The sequence below is a fragment of the Schistocerca serialis genome, chromosome 2, assembly GCF_023864345.2.
Source record: "Schistocerca serialis cubense isolate TAMUIC-IGC-003099 chromosome 2, iqSchSeri2.2, whole genome shotgun sequence".
Lineage (NCBI taxonomy): Eukaryota > Metazoa > Arthropoda > Insecta > Orthoptera > Acrididae > Schistocerca > Schistocerca serialis.
In genome coordinates, this window is record NC_064639.1 from 858,898,910 (window position 1) to 858,918,602 (window position 19,693).

A 19,693-nucleotide genomic window follows, 5' to 3' on the forward strand; every position below is an offset into this window, starting at 1 on the left:
CTAGCTCTGAAAAAATTGAAAAACAAAAAATCGCCTGGTACAGACAATATCCCAGCCGAACTTCTGAAATCTGGAGGGGCAAAACTGAATCAGGAGTTGTATAATCTTGTTTTCAATATGTACAAGCAGGGTAAAATTCCTACAGACTTTGAGAAAAACATTATGATCCCCATTCCAAATACGGCAAATGCTACAAGATGTGAAAATTATAGGACGCTCAGCCTAGTTACTCACACCTCTAAAATATTAACCTCAATTATCCTAAAATGCATAGAACAAAAAGTCAAAGCTACACTCTCCGAAGACCAGTTTGGATTCCGGAAAGATAGAGGAACCAGAGAAGCAATATTTGCTCTAAAATTAATAATAGAGGAACGACTAGATAAGAACCTGAAAATATACATAGCTTTCGTAGATGTAGAGAAAGCCTTTGATAATGTTAAATGGGATAAGATGTTTGAGGTACTCAAAAAAGTAGGAATAGACCATAAAGATAGAAAAATGATATGGAACCTGTACAAAAAAGAGACAGTAGTTATCCGTGGACAGACAAAACAAGAAGAGGTGCAGATACGGAAAGGTGTCCGACAAGGTTGCGCACTATCCCCTGTTATCTTTAACATATACATTGAAGAGGTGCTGAAAAAAGTAAGGGAAAATTCACAGACAGGTGATATAGCAATCCTGGCTGAAAGTGAAGAAGATCTTGTACTCCTACTGAATAGAATGGATAAAGTTATGGGTGAAGAATATAATATGAGAATTAATAAAGCAAAAACAAAAGTAATGGCATGTGACAAAGAAGATCAAGTGAAAGTCCAAGTTCAAGTAGGCAATGAACTACTTGAACAAGTTGATAAATTTACTTACCTGGGCAGTAATATTACCAGGGATGGAAGGAGCAAGGCAGAAGTGAGAAGTAGAATAGCTCAAGCAAAGGCTGCTTTTAACAAGAAGAAAAACATATTAACATCTAAGAGCATCAGCCTTGAAATCAGGAAAAGATTTTTGAAATCATATGTGTGGAGTGTGGCATGCTATGGGTGTGAAACATGGACTCTCAGGACAGAGGAAGACCAGAAGCTAAATTCTTTTGAAATGTGGTGCTATAGACGCATGCTCAAAATAAAATGGATCGACAAGGTCACAAACAAAGTGGTTCTGGAAAGAGCAGGTGAGAAGAGAAGCTTCTGGAGTTTCATTGTTAAAAGAAGAGTGCAATTTACAGGCCATCTATTAAGACATAAAGGACTCCTGAACACAATCATAGAGGGATATGTCAAGGGAAAAAGACCAAGAGGAAGACCACGACTGAGGTACATTGATCAAATCATGAAAGATGTGGGATGTAACACCAATAAAGAAATGAAGAGAAAAGCTGAAAGACGCACAGAATGGAGACAAGCTGCCATTGCAGCTGTTGCAAACCACTACAGAAGAAGAAGAAGATACTTAGTTTGTAATCAATGCCTTTTATAATGAGAGGGCATTAGTATATTTGGCAATTAATGCTTTCCGGTATTCCATAGCCTTGAGCTCCATTTTTTACAAAATTATGCTTTGTTTCCTCCACTCTTCCCTCCTTAATGAAATTAGTTGCTCCCTTATTCCCCTCCAGCTTGCAGACCTAAGCAGACTTGTGGACCTAATGAAATCAGAGAAAATCTCTGGGATTGAATTCACAATCCTGTGCATACAGTAAATGGTTTTACCAATTAGCTGTTTAATTACTTAAGCATATAGCTGGAGCCTTTTCTGAGTGGAATGTGAGAAAATGAGGTGTGATTAATAAGTTACACATCTTAAGGTTGTGTCGCCGTGCCCATTAACTCTCTAAGGTCTAAATTTACAGATCCAATAAAATTTGTAATCCAAGACCTTCCATAACATTTAAAAAGTTATGTAATCTTCATATTGATAGGCCTAACATAAATCATTTTTACTACAGCTGCAGTTGCCAATATTAACCAGTATGCCCACAATGAATAAATTTGTCAACACTAGTACCATTACCACTACTAATATAATTGCCACTGTAGACTATTTTCAGTACAATCTCAGTGTGGCATGACACATTTTGTAACTCTTACCTTTAATAACATCCTCAGGTGTTTCAGAGTAGAAAAAGAAAGATCTGAGGCCTTCATCCATAGCTATTAGAGTGTCTTTTGTTTGCTTATTCCACCTCCAGAGCAGAAATTTACTTCCAGTACTAGTCACATCTTTCATTAGTAGTTTCACCACCTATGTAACAAAGGTAATTAAAAGACATGTATATCAATGCTATTTTTTAAAGTAATAAGTGACTGGGTGTTGTGTGATGTCCTTAGGTTAGTTAGGTTTAAGTAGTTCTAAGTTCTAGGGGACTGATGGCTATAGCTGTTAAGTCCCATAGTGCTCAGAGCCAAAGTAATAAGTCTGATACTTAAGTCACAATACACTCTATGAAGGTTATGTGATACACATATCAGTTAGTGAGATTAACACTGAATTGTTGAAATTCTACAAAATTTAAAATAATTTGGTTTGAAATACTGTGTTAATATTTAGTTTATTTCAATTATATTAGTTAACAATTTTTCATCTAGCAATGATTTTATGACTATGTAAAATTCCTACCTGGCATTTGTAGCTGCCATTTTTCCATGTGACATGCTAAAATACAAGGATAAGTCAAAAGGTAAGGGCAACAAAATTTATTATGCTGACAACATTTTAAGTAACGTCATTTCTCTACAAAATCTCCCTCAACCTCTATGCACTTGGTGTCTCCCTTGACAAATTTCCTAATTCCATCCTGCAAGAAGCTGTTTGGCATCATGCATGTCCATTCTTGCACCGACATAATGGCTTTGTCATCTGAAAAAAACCTTGAATCCACAAAAGTGCTCCTTCATTAGACGAAAAAGATGAAAATTTCATTGAGCTACGTGAGACCTGTAGAAGGGATAAACTAGTAGCTCAAAACCAAGATTTTGAATCCACTGCATTATTTTCTCTCCTGTACAAGGGTGAGCATAATCCTGAAGGAAAATCACATCTTTTGAAAGCTTCCCTCTCCTCTCTATTTTTATTTGAGTTTCAGATCTTGCACTAGCAGACAGTAGATGACACTATTTCCAGTTAGACATTTTGGTGTGTGGGTGAATCACTGGTGGACCTTCCAATCTTAAAACACTGCCATCATCAACTTTTCTGTAGAAGCTTGATTTTTGAAAGTCGTAGCTCTAGATGAAGATAGATTTGCACATTGTGTTCATTCACATACTGTGTGGTTGATGGTGTTGGACCAACATCTCACCAACAGTTACTATGTGACTGAGAAAGTTTTTTGCTTCCTTTTCAAAAGATTTTAAATGTGATTTAAACATTTTCCAGATGTTCTTGTTTGTGTTTGCCTATCAGTTGATACAGTACCCAAGAAGTACAAACTTTGTGATAATATAGAGCTTCATGGATAATTACAAATGCTGAACCATCTCAAATGTTCATTTTATGCAGAATATCATCAACATAAATGATTTGCTCAGGTGTCTCAATGTTCCATTGGATTTTTGAAGTGGGTGGCCAATCTGAATGCTCTTCTTTTCAGACAGTAATATGTATAATTATAAAGTAATTTATGCACTTGTAAATTTTTCATTCACTATAACATCTCGCACCATATTGCAACTGCTTTCTGTGAACGATCTCCACAAATTTATTCTCTTGAGAGCACATACAATGATACTTTGTCCTCATTTTTCCCTTGGGACCCATGACAATGTGACATTTGTAATAACATACTCCAAAAATAGCTACTTTCTGAACCAACACAGCTAACACACAAGTACAACACTATGGTTAGGGTTGCCATTTTTGTGTCAGGCTTTCAACCTATGGAACAGAAAAATTGCTTTTACTTGTTGACATGCCCTCACGTATAAATTGCATTTTAAATAAGCTTCACTCATAACATATTATGTAATATATCTCTTAATAAAGCATTTTTTGCATAACCATTTGTTTTTTAAGAATGGATATAAGTAAATGTCCTTTTTGAAAAATTAAAAGTTGCATATATAATAAACTGATTTTTGTGATCCACCAAAAATTTGACTTAGGAATAAAGTGGTGAGAGAGAAGCTGTACTAAAAACACAACTTTCATAATTATACAGGTACATGTAATAATATACAGCATGAAGAAAAATTTGTGCACTCGGACTTTGTAGTGCGATTCCTCACGTACTGGCTATACAAAAATGTCTCTCACAAAATTTCATTTTGCTATATTTCATGCAGTAAATGGACATTAAAGATCAGCAATCTGGCAACACTGTAATCACATATACAGTAACTACCTCTGTCAAGATAAAGCAGTAGTGTTGTGCAGTTGGTGCAGTGGACAGTGTTTTGGGTTAGCATGCAGGAGGTTGAGGGTTTGATTCCTGGTCATGGATTATTTGTTTTATCTACTAAAAGTAGTTTGCATGGTATAGTATCTGGCATCTTAATCTTCACACAATGATTACAGTGGGTCTTCTACAAAACATTTGCAGTTATGTGTTATGAATGCAGAAATGGATATACAATCATTTTCATTAGTCAGCTTTTAAAGAAACGTTTTGCATGCCATGGATGTGAATTGTTTCGCACCATTGTGTCTGCTAGATTCCAGACTTTTCTTCTGTGTACTTTCCCCCAATGGTTCCATTGGTTAATATCAACTATTATTCTTGCCACGTTCAGGTCCATTACTGTCTGTTAGGGTCTTATGTCACCAGTAGGGTTAGCAATGTGCTTTGCAAAGTAATTTCATTGGGACCATTGTGGGAGGGTACACAGAAAACAGGTTTGGACTCTAGCAGTTGCAGTCATGTGAAACCGTTTGTGTCCATGACATGCAAGAGACTTCTTTAAAAGCTGACCAATGAAAATGATTGTACTTCCATTTCTATGTTCGTAGTATGTAACTGCAAATGTTTTGTAGAAGACCCACTGCAATCACTGTGTGATGATTAAACTGCCAGATACCATGCCACACAGGCAACTTTTAGCAAATAAAAACAAATATGCCTCGACCCAGAATTGAATGCTCGACTTCCTGCATGCCAACCCAAAACACTATCTACTGCACCAACTGCACAGCAATGCTCTATTTGCTGATTTGCTGAGAAAGGTAGCTTCCATACAGATGTTTACAGTGTTGCCAGATTGTCAATCTTCAACGTCCATTTACTGCCTGAAATATGTGCAAGACAAAATTTTGTTACAGACATTTTTGAATTACCAGTGTGTGAGGAATTGCACTGCGAAGTCTGAGTGTGCAAATTTTTCTTCACCCTATATTATTAATCACTTTTTACACAGAGGAATGGACTGCTGTTTAAGTAACTATAGAACAATTGTCTGTATGATCTTCATCCACAGCAGTGAGCTCTATGAAACAACTTGAATAGAGGAGCACATTAAGTGCTTATTTATAGACAAAGGAGACAGAAAGAGGGACACCCTAAATCAAATTCACAAATGTACTATCAGTAGTGTTACTCATCTGTGGATATAATGATATTTCAGAACTGAAGTAAAGAATTTGATAAATGATACACTTCATTATTTCATATAATAAGATTTCCTCCCACTCTACATGCAAATTACACATGAGAACAAGGACTGTTTACATTCTGCTCTGTAACTTGTCACTAATGTAATCTTGTTTATGTTATACCTTCATTACTGTCATTTTAAGAATATTTTTTGCTTTGATACATCATTAAAACATAATTCTTGAAATGTTGCCAACAGATTTCAGTTAGCTGGCATCTTTGAACGTCAGCCACATTATATTTTTTAGTATGCCCAGACTGTTAATACAGAGTGTTACAGAAATAAAGAGAGCAAGGTTATATAGAGGACATGCAAAAGACTATCCCTTTTGTTTTTCTTTTATTGATTTTGGGCCATGGGAGACTATACTAACAAATGTTTATAAATTAGAGGAGCCCTTCTTCAGAGTTCCAGTACTAAATTATATATTATACCTTAGCAACTGTGGCATCTATCCATTTCACTTTTGCACCATCAATTATGACAACAGCAGGTTGGGATTCTGAACACATCTGCACTACCTCCTCACGTATATACTCTGCACCCGGGAACATAAGATTCTGCTGTGGTGCCACTAGAAGTACATTCATGTCAAATACCTGTAAACAGTGGAAATTCTCTTCATCATATTACCAAAACTTTTCTATCACAACTTATAATCTGTATCTTACTCAGAAACTTAGCTCAGCATGTTTCGCCTTAAGAATAATATCCAAGGTATGTAGCAAAGAATGTATTAGAGTGGTGTACTTTAGTTATTTCCAATCAGTTGCAAGCTATGGCATAAGTTTTTGGGGAAAAACCAGGTCAAGACTAAATGACATTTTTATTATGCAAAAATGAGCTATTCGTATCATGTCACACAGCCCACCACAAACTCACTGTAGACCCTTATTCAAACAACTAAAGATACTTACAATACCATCAATATATATTTTTAAATGCCTGGAAATGATCAGTAAAAGTAACTGCGATCTCCAAACCAATTCAAGCTACCATGATCACAATACAAGGCATTGTAAAGACTTCCACTTTCCCTATGTAGCAAAAACTAGAAGTCAGAAACATGTTAGCCATTTAGGAATAAAGCTTTTAAATGCACTTCCATCTTAAGTTAAAGAATTGAAAGGCAAAAATAATTTCAAGCGTGAAGTAAAAATGCTACTACAGTGTAAATGAATACCTGTCTCAGAGTGTGGATTGAAACCTATACTTACTTTTTAAAAAAATTCAAACTAATTTAATTAAGTTTTCAACTTCATAATTATGGTACTTATGAAAAATCTGTTAAATATCTGTAATACGTTTTGTGTATAAGACGTAGTTCATGATCTATAATTGTTCATCATGAGCACGTACTTTTATTTTTGAGTAATAAGTTCTTGTACACTACTTAAGTACTATGTGCATGTTATTTGTTTGTATATGTTTGTCAATTTATTATGTGTATGTGTTATTATGTGTTACGTGTAATCAAATGACAAATCCTACATCACATGTGTGATCTATTGGATGCTAAATAAATAAATATGTTCAATACTTTTATGCAAAATCTTTAATTTTCATCATTAATTCATGATTTATTAAGAAGTAAATTCAGCACTAACAATAACAACAAAAAATACGAAAATAAAGACATAAATTTTACAAATAACAGAATACCTTCACTCTACAAATTAAATCTACATTTATTAGCAGGACAGAGCAAATGAAACTATTCTAATAATGTTTACATGAAAGGAAAATTCAGTTGTGAGAACTAATAAGTTATGAGACAGAATTTTGGACAGTTTCTAAATCAGGAGTACTGTCAATAGAGACATATGAAAATAAAAGGGTGCACTCTTTAACTTCAGACAGTGTCCTCACTACAGGTGGGCCTCTCCCATCCTGGAGTCTGAATGACCTGCCCATCCTTTTTAACCTTCCACAATATGTTCCTCTCCTCTCCCCAATGAAGGAAGTATTTGTCCCCTTTTACTTTTATATGTGTGTATCTTAGGTACTATACATGATGCCTCTTGAAATTAAGCACTGGCCAATAATTATGAGTCATAATTTAGTTAATAATGTTTAAACCAATTAATTTCTTATATCAAGCAAATGAGGTGGTTAGAGTTGGATTACTTGGTTTTACTGTAAAATCTGACACACTGATTTCAATCTGTGGAAAAGAAAAGGAAGAAGCCTAAGAATTTAGTCACATGGTCAAGAGAACAAAGGGGGAGGGTGAATAAACTGAAACAGTTATAGTACTAACAAAAGAAAGTTACAGATTAAAGTCATTAATATTAATTTGGTCCCTTATGAAAAATAAACTTTAACTTTGTGTATAGAACAAAATGATAATTGACATGTTGAGTAATTTTTAAGTTAATTAAGCTAAAAATGACAAATTCATAAAGGATTGAGGCAAATGATTGACAGGTTATGTGATATTCATGTGAGGCTGTATTAATGAGATATTTCCACAAAAGCAGCACAGAGAGATTAGTCAGTGGAAAACCACACAACTTGGTAAAGGATCTGCAAAAACATATTTCCTCACAACTCTTCCTCAGGTCACTACAACATGACCATAACCTGTCCTCTTCAGAACTCCAGGCTCTATATTCCCTAAAAGCTGATGATTCCATCATTATTCTCCCAGCAGACAAAGGATCTACCACTGTAGTACTTGACCAAAAGGAGTATGTTAGTGAAGGCCTATGTCAGCTGTCTGACAACACCTCTACATACAGCGTGTGACATCAAGATCCCATCCCTGTGATTCAAACTGACCTACAGTCCCTCCTTAAAACCTCAGGCCCCTCATGAGGACTAACACCTCAATTCATAGAACTTCTCACCCCACCCAAACCACGCACCCTCACCATTTACCTTCTTCCTAAGATTCACAAACCTAATCATCCTGGCCTTCCTATAGATGCTGGCTTCAAAGCACCCACTGAACATATATCTGCCTAAGTTGATCAACATCTGAAACCCTCAGTACAAAAACTCTCCTCCTACATCAAAGATACCTACCATTTCCTAGGTCGTCTGAAATCTGTGCCCATCCCACTCCCACCACACACCTTGCTTGTCACCATTGATGCTACCTCCCTATATACCAACATCCCCCAAGTTCATGGTCTGTCTGCTGCTGCATATTTCCTCAGTCAGTACCCACCTGTTTCAAAACCTATGACATCCTTCCCATTCCCATTAACCAACTTCATACTTACCAACAACTACTTCACCTTCGAGGGGCAGACAAACAAACAGATCAGGGGCATGACCATGGGAACCAGGATGGCTCCTTCCTATGCCAACATTATCATGGGTTGCTTGGAAGGAGCTTTCCTGGGATTCATAAGTCTTCAGCCCCTGGTTTAGTTTAGATACAATGATGACATCTTTACCATATGGACTCACGGTGAGGCTGACCTGCTAAAATTACTGGAATCTCTGAGTACCTTCTCCCAATTAAATTTTACATGGTCCTATTCTGAGTCCCATGCCACTTTCCTTGATGTTGATATTGTTCTCACTGAAGGTCAGCTACACGCTTCTGTCCACATTAAACCTACCAACAAACAACAGTACTTACATTTTGACAGTTGCTATCCTTTCCACGTCAAACATTCCCTCCCATACAGCCTTGATACATGAGGCAAATTTATATTACCCCACCAGCCTAGTTAAAAAGCAGATTTTCCAGGCCATCACATCCAATCCTGGTCAGCATTTGTCAGGAACCACCTGAAGATGGCAGCATGTATGTCTGCCGAAATATTGTGGTGAAATTATGATGCTACCCAGCCAGATACCATAGAACTGTTCAAATCCTGGTACTGCTGATCCCTCCACAAAGCAGCTTTGGAGCACACCATTGGTGACTCAGTATTATCCTGGTCAGGAATGTGTTAATCAGCTACTTCAACAGGGCCATGACTTCCTAAAATCATGCCCTGAAATGAGATCCATTCTGTCTGAAATTTTGAACACCACACCTAGAATAGCTTCCCCTTGCCATCCCAATCTCTGCAATGTTCTTTTCAGACCCTATGCTCCTTCTGCACCCATCTCCCTACTCTGTGGATCCTGCCCCTAGGTGTAACCCAGCTGCAAGACTTGCCCTAAACACTCTTCTACCACCACCTATAATAGCCCTGTAACTGGCAAAACATATTCTATCAAAGGGAGAGCCACATGCCAAACAACACATGTCATATATCAGCTATTATGTAAACACTGTTCAGCCTTCTACATTGGCATGACTGCCACAGAATTATCAATTAGGATGAAAGGGCATAGACAGAGGGTATATACTGGCAACACACAATATCCTGTTGCAGTGCATGCTCTACAACATGACATTCATGACCTTGGCACCTGTTTCACCACACGTGCCATTTGGATTCTTCCCCTGGACACCAGTTTCTCAGAACTCCGCAGGTGGGAACTAGTACTACAACATTTTCTTGGTTCTCATCACCCACCTGGCCTTAATTTACATTAAATTCGTCCAGCTCAGATTTGGTCTTTGCTTCATTCTCTTTTAGTTTTCTACATCTTTCATTGTCTTTCCCATCTATTTTTCACTGCCCCCCACCCACCCCCCACCCCCACCTCTGTTACACACAATGCACTTAGCTTCTTGCTCTTATTAACTCATGCATGATGTTTTAGTAGTAATCTCTGTCTTGCATATTATTCTGTCCTTCACCTTTAAGCTCTCAGGTTTTCAAATCTCATCCAATGCAGTCCACAACAATCAGTCTTTCCTTCTCATCCCGTAGAGTTAGTCTCCCCTGACCCACGGTTCTGGGTGACTTTCCCAAAATATACCCCTTTTCTTAGACCTCTCCAGTCCTTTTCCTTCACCCTTCTTCCTTCCTCTTCAACCCTTCTGCCTGAAGAAGGCGCCACTGGTTCTGAAAGCTTGCCAATCACAACAGTCTTTTACGTGTGTTTCTGCCACCACTTGATGAGTACATTTTTTTCCCTATCCAATTAAATAAAACATATGGTGTGTTACATTCAGTGTGTCCAACATTAAGTCATTGACTCTTCTCTGTTATAAAAGATTTTTCTGGATGATTAATGATTGTAAGAGAGATTTTGTTAGTAATGATAAATGGTTGCTAAATTTCATCACTGTGAAGTGTTGCATTATAGAACTTGAAGTAATGCATGTAGCAAAATCCAAGTATTATATTCTGCATGTGGGATTATACTAGAAGTATGGTACACTGGAGAGTAGTGTTAAGATGTAGGGAAGGTAAGTGGTGTAGTTAGTACATATTATCTTTGATTGTGATAAAGCCAGAAAAAGAAGAAGATACAAAACAGAACAAAATATAACAATTAATATAAATAAAGAGATGACATTAGAGAAAAAACCAGTAAAATGTGCAAATAAGAACATTAGCAAGTGACAGAGAAACATGGATGCAATAGTGAACTTTACGTACAGATAAAGGTTACAGATAATCTAATAGTACCACCTGACTGTCACTACATAAATTTACGGGCAAATTTAAGTATCCAACAATATAAAGGCACAATGATAGCATGTCTGAATGTCTGGAGATTATCTTATGTTGTTTGTAATAAGAGGGTGTACTACACAGATAATTACACAATACATCAGTGTCAAGGACAAACTTGCATACCAGCTCGATTTCTAAGTTTTTACCAAAGAACAGCCTTTGAACTTCTTTGGATTGATCAGCAATACAAAAAGGATTTAAGAATAGAAGTGCAGAAATTGTGAATGGAGTTCCAGTGTGATCATCCATGGTGAACAGCAATAATATTTGACCCATTTTGCTGTTATTCTGTGATCATATTAATGGTTTGTCTACAGTGTGTGTCTTACTCAACTTTTCTCCTTGTTAAATATCAGTATTCTCATGATAGTATTAAGCTAGCAAAAGGAGATAAACAGTACCTGTTTAACATAAATGAGGAGTCAATAGCTTTTATTCATTAAAATAACAGCTTTCCTGTCAATTTAATACGTTACATTTAGCAATGAGTTACCTGTTCTGCTGTGAGTTCTTAATGAGCTACTGGCATACTTATGAAGTAACAAAATGGAAATCTGTACAACTTTTAAAGAAAATTAAAACATTTCTTCTAACCTATTGCTCCTAGAAAAAATCTAATTATATAGATTCAAGAACTGAAAACCCCTGTTAGCAAGATAGCAATTAACAGTGTTACTTATAAATATACAATTTTCGTTAGAACAAAATCAAACAATGGAAAACCCAGGGTGGACAATATTACAAAAGGATAGATTGTTACTCACAATACAGAGAAGATATGAGTCACAGACTGTCACAACAAGAAGACTACTAAACATGTGAGTTTTTAGCCAAAAGGCCTTCTTCTAAAGTGAACAACAGGCACATACAGCCACAACTCACACATACATGATCACTGTCTCTGGCCACTGATGCCAGCCTCTGTGGCCAGAGAGTGGTCATGTGCATGTGAGCTGTGCTGTGTGTGTGTTTTGTGTACTTTAGAAGAAGGCCTTTGGGCTGAAAGCTCATTTGTTTAGCAGTCTTTTTTTGTGCCTTTCTGTGACTCAACACCTCCTCTGTATAGTAAGTAGCAATATATCCTTTTTATAACACCGCTGCTTTCCCTTAAGACTCAATTATAAATTTTATCCTTAGACACTTATCACTGTTTTCATGAAAATGTGACAAATGCAATTATAGTTAGACACCAGGTACTTAGCGTATCTCAGGGAGCAGCAATGGTTTGTAAGTATTGGTTTACATATTAATGCCACAATGAAACTGAAATTAGCAATAAGAAGACACTGCTTCATCAAATGGCTGTTCTAGGTTTATGCATGATGAACTGAACAAAAGTACAAAAGTAGAAGTGTTGAAGAGTGGTAGTGGCTTTGAGACACTGCTGAGAGATGCAGTCCTTATATTTAAGATTGACTTGTTGCAACTCTACTGAGTCTATTGCATCTATTTCTATTACTTTATTTTTGCACCCTACCCTCCCCCTCCCTTGCCTGCATGAGGCTACCTCCTCCTCCCCTCCCCCCTCCCCCCAAAATGCACAAGCTGAACATATACTTACAGGACGTTCCTTAATGATAATTTTTGGTCTGGCTGCATCATATAGAATGAAAATGAGATTCACACCAACTCCAATGACCATACCCAGCTCAAGACCAATGAAGAGGCAAGCCAAGACTGTGATGAAGTAAGGAATCAAGTCAATTCCTGTAACCAAAACAATTAACATTATCTTAAAGATTTTAAATCAATCCATTATAGTTTATGCTTAATAAAAGTAATGGTATCTGTTATTCAACACTTGCCAGAAAGGGTCTGTAAATTAACATTATGAGTGCATAAAAAATGAAGACATAGTCTTAAAAAGGGAAAAAGGATTAGTTGGATGAGGATGGTGAGAAATATTGGTCAGTGCCTCTTCAACGAAACATTCCTCCCATTCATTTAAAATAACTTATGAAACCCACAGAAACCTTGACCGGGATCGTAAGACAGGGATTCAAACTTCACCTTCCTTAAATCTTATGTATTCACCATAGTGCCTGTGATTTAGGTAGCAAAGATTTCATTTTGCAGTCTGAAATTCTGCACTAGGAGGAAGAAATGTAGTAAATGAAGGGCTGGAACTGCGGTCATGGCTGTGCTGCTGTCTGTTCAGTCAGCTGATGCATTTTGTATGACCATACAACAAGATAAATGTTGTAAGGAGCATGTCAACAGGTATCCAAAAAGTGTTCGTGAGATTTGTTGACAGACAGAATATTGTGTTATGTGGAGTGAGGAGAGACTTGGATTTAAATAGTGATTATGACAAGATATTATTGTTGTATCTTTTAATTTTATAGTTTATGAGTATCTAAAGATTGTACCAGGATAGTTATTAGTGTTTTTGTTAATTAATCTCTTCCTTAGAACACAGATTTGCATAGATTACCATTTTGATGTTCAGCAATAGGTGAAATGTAAAATGTGTGTGCGGCTAGGGCCTCCCTTCAGGTAGGCTGGTTACCTGGAGCAATTCTTTTCAGTTAATGTCAGACCAGCATGTCAACTTCAGTGAAGATGAAATGATCATGAAGATAACACAACACCCAGTCCCCAAGTGGAGAAAATCTCCAACATGGCCTCGAATCAAACCCAGGCCTCATGCATGGCATTCTACCACACTGACCACTCAGGTATGGAAACTGACTGGTAATGGGTTAAACACATAGAAAAGTTTGCCTACAGTGAAAAACCTTTATACATAGAGACTAATTTCAGTTTATGACTAGTTAAGGAACATGAGCTAAGGAGCCAAATTATGTTTATGTTCATAACAGAGTTATCCATGAGACCAAACAACAAATATACCATTGCAAAAATTTGGTAACCTGATACACAAGTAAGTTAATTCACATTGTTTATTGGAACATTAGCACTTGTTGGAATGCTCTTCATTTCTTTGACTGGCACTTGTACTATTTGCAAGTCTGTAAAGCTATTATAGGTTATTATGAAATGAAATTTAACTTTATAAACAATGCAGGTATGGTAAAGTGAAGTATGCAACAATGGACTGGAATTTTATGAGACTGGTATTGACACAGAAATAAATGTGCACTATAATTACAAGTATAATATGCCACATAGAGGGATAATTAGAGATTTCAAATAAAACTTTAGTGTCATTAAACCTAAATCTTCTTTCTCTCTATGTTTGTGTTAAAGTTATGATTGAACTTTGTAAGCCAAAGGCTACAGACCTGAGGAAAGCAAGAGTAGAATTCACACAGCAGGGGTTTTCAAGCAACTGCTCATCTCAATGAAAAACTTCATACATGCTTTGAAGTAGACAGAAGATAGACTTTTCATATTTTAGCAGTTGTATTCAGTCTAGAGAGAGCTTTTGCAGGGCACAAGTCTTTTGAAATGTACTATACATCATCTGGAACTGTATGCTGTCTTTCAATAGCAGGCACCATAAAGCAAAGGTGCATAAGAGAATTGGTCAGTTTATTCTCACCTTGATTATGAAAGTCAAGAAAAAATTGAAGAAAACTTGTCTGCTATGAAAATGAGTATGTTAGTAGGCCTGTATGACTTCTATCATAGCAAGCTGGAACAGCCTCACCTGTAATGATTGTGCCCCTGATGATTAATAATTTTCCTTTGCAGTAATTATATTAATCATCATACTGTTAGGTGCACTGTACATATGTGACATATACGTAAATACTTGAAAAACTGAAATGCTCTTTGCTACACCTAAATTCCTTAGTCAGTAATTTACTTTTGTTGCATTGAGTCCAACAGTATAATTAGTTTTCACGCATGGCATGTTAATCATAAAATTATGGTAACTGAACTTCTTACTATCATACAACTTTGACAACATCATTTGAGCTAATATGTACCTCTTAAAGTGATCAAACCATTCATTATAAAACCTGGTATCCTATTTTCATGGTAACATATTTTATTTCACATGAAACTAATTATCTAAGAGAAGTAATTAGCACTGAAAATTCCAGACAGTCATAACTGCTATTGCTGATTTTATCTTTGGGCTTGTTAGGTTCTCAACTTCAACACTTACTTATGTTGCTCCTTTTTTGTGGGTCATATGACACACCTTACTAATTGAGTGACAAATTAAGATTTTGAATAATTTATCATCATACAAAATATTTTTTTAAATATTGCATGGGTACCCTTGATCTGTGTATTCTTAGTGAATAGGTATAAAGTGATTCCAAAAACTTTTCTAAAATCCTAGATCACTGTATTTTTGTAAACTAAAACTTTGTAAGTACTTATAGTCCATCCCGAATAGCAATATTTTATCTAGTCATTCATTAAATAAATGTATTATTTCTGAAATAACAATTTGTTCATGCCCATTTTATAATTAGTTGGACGTCACTCAAAGCAACTCAAACTGTATCCAGTCTCAGTTGAGTTAACAAACACATAACACGTACACTCCCAGTCTTGCTCATGCTTCAGCTATGTGCAGGAATGATGTGCATTCATGCTGCAAAAGATCACTAACATCGATGTCTAGTATTTTCAAATGACCTCTGTAACTCAGATTAATTGATATTTTGACTGTACTGTGCACAATTGGTAGGAGGTGTAAACTATCGTTGTCATGATGTAATGAAACTGGTCAATACAACTCTTTTTTAATCAATAATTGGAGAACCCGGTACACTACAATTTACAACATGATCCAAAGTGATCAAAATTGCAGATTGTATATATTCTAGAATTTTGATGTAAATGTATATTGATGAAACATAATGCTGACATTAAATTAATTATGTTATGAGAAACATAATAATCTTCATATTTCTAACGCACTTCACAGTTTTGTTTATTTGTGCTTTTGACAATATTTAGACTTTCTATTACAATCATACTTACTGTTTTCCATAATTGTTCAAAAAGATAAAATCAATAGAAAATTGTATTTCTTTTTGCTTTTATGAGATATTAGTCAAATTGTAGTTCTTTGGTCAAGGATATTGATTATACTGATCACATAAACACACCCTTGTACTGAAAATATAATATAATTAAATAAATAAAAAGTCTACTCACCAAGTGGCAGCACGAGAACACACATATGAAGGTATTAAAGTTTGTAAGCTTTGAAAGGCAGTGACTCCTTCTTCTGACAGAAGTGTTGAAGGAGAAGGAAGAGGGATGAAGGAAAAGGACTGGTAAGGTTTAGGAAAAGGGGTAGAGCTCTGAAAGGTCTCCCAGAACACTAGGTCAGGGGAGACTTACTGGACAGGATGAGGAGGAAAGTCTTTCCTTCTCATCTCGCCCTGTAAGTGTCCCCTGACTCACAGTTCTAGGTGACTTTTCCAAACTCTACCCCTTTTCCTAAACGTGACCATTCCTTTTTCTTCACCCCTCATCCTTCTCCTTCTGCCAGAAGGAGCCACTGGCTCCAAAAGCTTGCAAACTTTAATACCTTTATATGTGTCTTCTCCTGCTGCTGCTTGGTGAGTAGATTTTTTTTATCTATCCAATTACATTATATTATCATAAGTGGATTATTTACATTGGTATATCATTGTTATGAAATGGATATATCTGCGTTCTTGATTTATTGGAGTAATTCCAAAAAGTCTCATAAATTCATAGGGGAGAGGGAGACAGTTCTGATGTAGTTGTGAAAGCAGTTCTTGTTGTGAGATGTAACAGTTGGAAGTTAGAAATTCTTGTCAATGAACATAGTAATTTGTGGAAATTTCAAAATATGGAGTAAAATCATTTTGGAAAAAAAAAAGAAAAGAAAAATATGTTCCTCCTTCATGGTATTATTGATTCGATGTATGGATAAACAGAACCCAGACACTTCTCTGCAGTTTTAGCATGACTATATCATTAACCTATGATGACTGTGCCAAGAGAAAGAAGAGCTTACAACCAGCATGAGAAATAAGTTTAGAGCAAAATATTTTTTAGTGATTCTCGCACTTAATACTATATGCTATTAACAGCTAAAGTCTTATAATCTCCAATACACACTAAGTTTTTGTGTAAAAATTGGTTTAATTAACAACATTTTAACTAAATTTTTGTAGTTTTTGTGATTCTAAGGAGATGTCAGAATGCAAATGAGATATTGTTGAAAATTGTGACCCTTAATTGATGAGTGAACTAAGTGAGCAACTGAACTGTACTTTCATCCAATAGATTCCTACAAGACAGTACTAGCTGTGGACAATGACTTTTGAATAATATGGTCATTATTTTGTGTCACACATAATTACTTTGTTCAGTGACTTGTTAGGACTACAATTATTGGACAGCATTTCCTTACTGTGTGTTTTAATAGCTTTGCAATTCATATGAATATTTCTGACACTGTAGCTTTTAGTTTATTTGTGAGTGCTGACCGGATAGTAAATGCTGGTAATTTCATGAAGAATAAAAACTAGTCATCACCCACACAATATAATTTTGACGCTAATGAAATGTGTCAAAAAGTGCAACCTAAATTGTGGTGTTGGTTATCTTTTGCTGGGACAAACATCGTCAAATATTCAATAGACTTTCAACTTCAAGACAACAAATGAGCGTGTTACTGAGCAAGTGATGGAGGCTACACAAAATCAGGTTGGAGCTTTACAGACTCAACGAAGGTTAATTTGTGTGTTCCAGAGAGAATCAAGAAATAAAATTATTGATTAGTGAAATAAAGAAGGAATAAGAAAGACAACAATGATAATTAGACTAAAACTATGGAAAAGTTGCAAGTCAGTGGCAGATCTGATGGATGGAAGAATCCATGTCTTTCATTTTCTTCTTTGTAAAGTTATGTTAAGAAATTAATTGTTGATATATAGACAAATAAAAAGAAAAGTATTTTTATTTTTAATTGTGTTTACTGTTAAATACTTTTTCATTATTTCCTGAGCAAAAATTAATATAAAGAGAATCTGAAGTTGAGACATAGCAAGTTGAAATCCAGTCCGTCTACTATGTTGCTCTCGAAGATAACTTTTATCTTTTTTATTTTTATTTTTATTTTTATGAAGTGAGACAGGAATATGTGTACAGGAATATGTAAAATTGTTGTTTATGCAAAATCTCATTTAAATGTATAGCCCTGTTGTTTGCATTTATATTTCTTACAATGATGCACTTGGTCTTACTGGAAATCTGAGTAATTACAAGTGAAAACTAATTAAAACTACAACAACATCATGTACTGGAGAAAACATTCTGAGCAAATAAGGTGTAGAGGAGATATTGTTACCAACTGTTCAAAAACAGGCAATCCCAACTTTCCGAGAATATTTTTAGAATTATCTGAAATTAAGTAACTCAAGAGATAAATGACACCAAAAGTCTGGACGCCCAAATTTCAATCACTTATTTTGCTTTAATGACTGCAAGATCCTGAACTTTCACAGTTTAATTTTATTGCTTCACTTTTTTCTAGATCAGACAGCAGCACTCACTACTTAATTCAGTCAATACTTCAAATTTCAAATAATTAAGCATAATAAAGTATTTATTTTGAGAATGATGCCATACTCATAAATTATGGATGTCAAAAACTGTGTAATAATAATGTTTCATGTACTATAGTGAATTACAAACCTGGAACATTTTACATAAATCAAACAGAAGTAAAATCTTAGAGTCTATGACAAATAGCAGAATCTAAAGTAAGAGAATTTCAAAGCATTATGTAGTTCCAGAATTAACATCAAGTTCTTAGAGCTGTCTCCATAGAGCCATCCCTACTCCAAAGACTGCAATAGTAGCTTGCAAGCATTCAGATAACATAGCAGTATTGGTATGAAAAAAAGTCCACTTCTGACCAGTACACTGCTACTGTCTGTATGTTGGATCACATTAGACTTATACACGGGCAACATGTATACATGTTGGTTTTGTATTAACAGTTCGTAACTGGCAAACACAGAAAGAACACCAGTATGTTGGTTTGTGTGAAAGTCTGCGCATAGCTAACCTGTTGCTAACAATTTTCTGTCAATTAAAGTGAAATTTTGAATCTTGATATAACTTGATAAGTTTGTCTGTAGAAAATGTGAAACTGTGTAACATCTTAGGGTTTCAAAATCTCAGGTGAAATAGTAAAGTAACTTAAAAGAACTAATTATCTACAAACATTAGTTATGTGACAGTATTATAAGTTCAAACAATGGAAAATTCAGGACTGAATGTAACAATTTTATGGAAAGGATGGTTGCTACTGACCATATGGCAGAGTCACTGATAGGCACAACAAAAAGACTGTTGGAAAGTGAGCTTCCAGCTAACAAGGCCTCTGTCAAAAACAGACAACACGAACACTCATCCACCCACCCACCCACCTACCCAGCCAGCCAGCCAGCCACCCACCCACCCACCCACTGTCACTCTCTCTCTCTCTCTCTCTCTCCCCTGCAATCGCAACTCTCACACATATGACCACAGTCTCTGATAACTGGAGAACGACTGTGAGTAACAATGCATGATGGGAGAGGGAGAGTAGGGCAGCTAGGTGCAGTTGGAAGCTTACATGAGCGGGGTGGGGGGGGGGGGGGTGCAGGAGAG

General features: G+C 35.9%; 1 protein-coding gene across 1 annotated transcript in view; it reads right to left on the reverse strand.

Annotated features, from left to right (window-relative positions):
* Window positions 1–19,693, reverse strand: part of LOC126455942 (sodium-independent sulfate anion transporter-like) — a 173,586-nt gene that overhangs the window by 22,552 nt on the left and 131,341 nt on the right. Inside the window, exons 9-11 of the mRNA XM_050091700.1 lie at window positions 12,687–12,832; window positions 6,023–6,187; window positions 2,091–2,244 (exon numbers count right to left, since the gene is read on the reverse strand). Of these exons, the coding sequence (XP_049947657.1) occupies window positions 2,091–2,244; window positions 6,023–6,187; window positions 12,687–12,832 (465 nt within the window). The remainder of the gene's footprint in view (window positions 1–2,090; window positions 2,245–6,022; window positions 6,188–12,686; window positions 12,833–19,693) is intronic.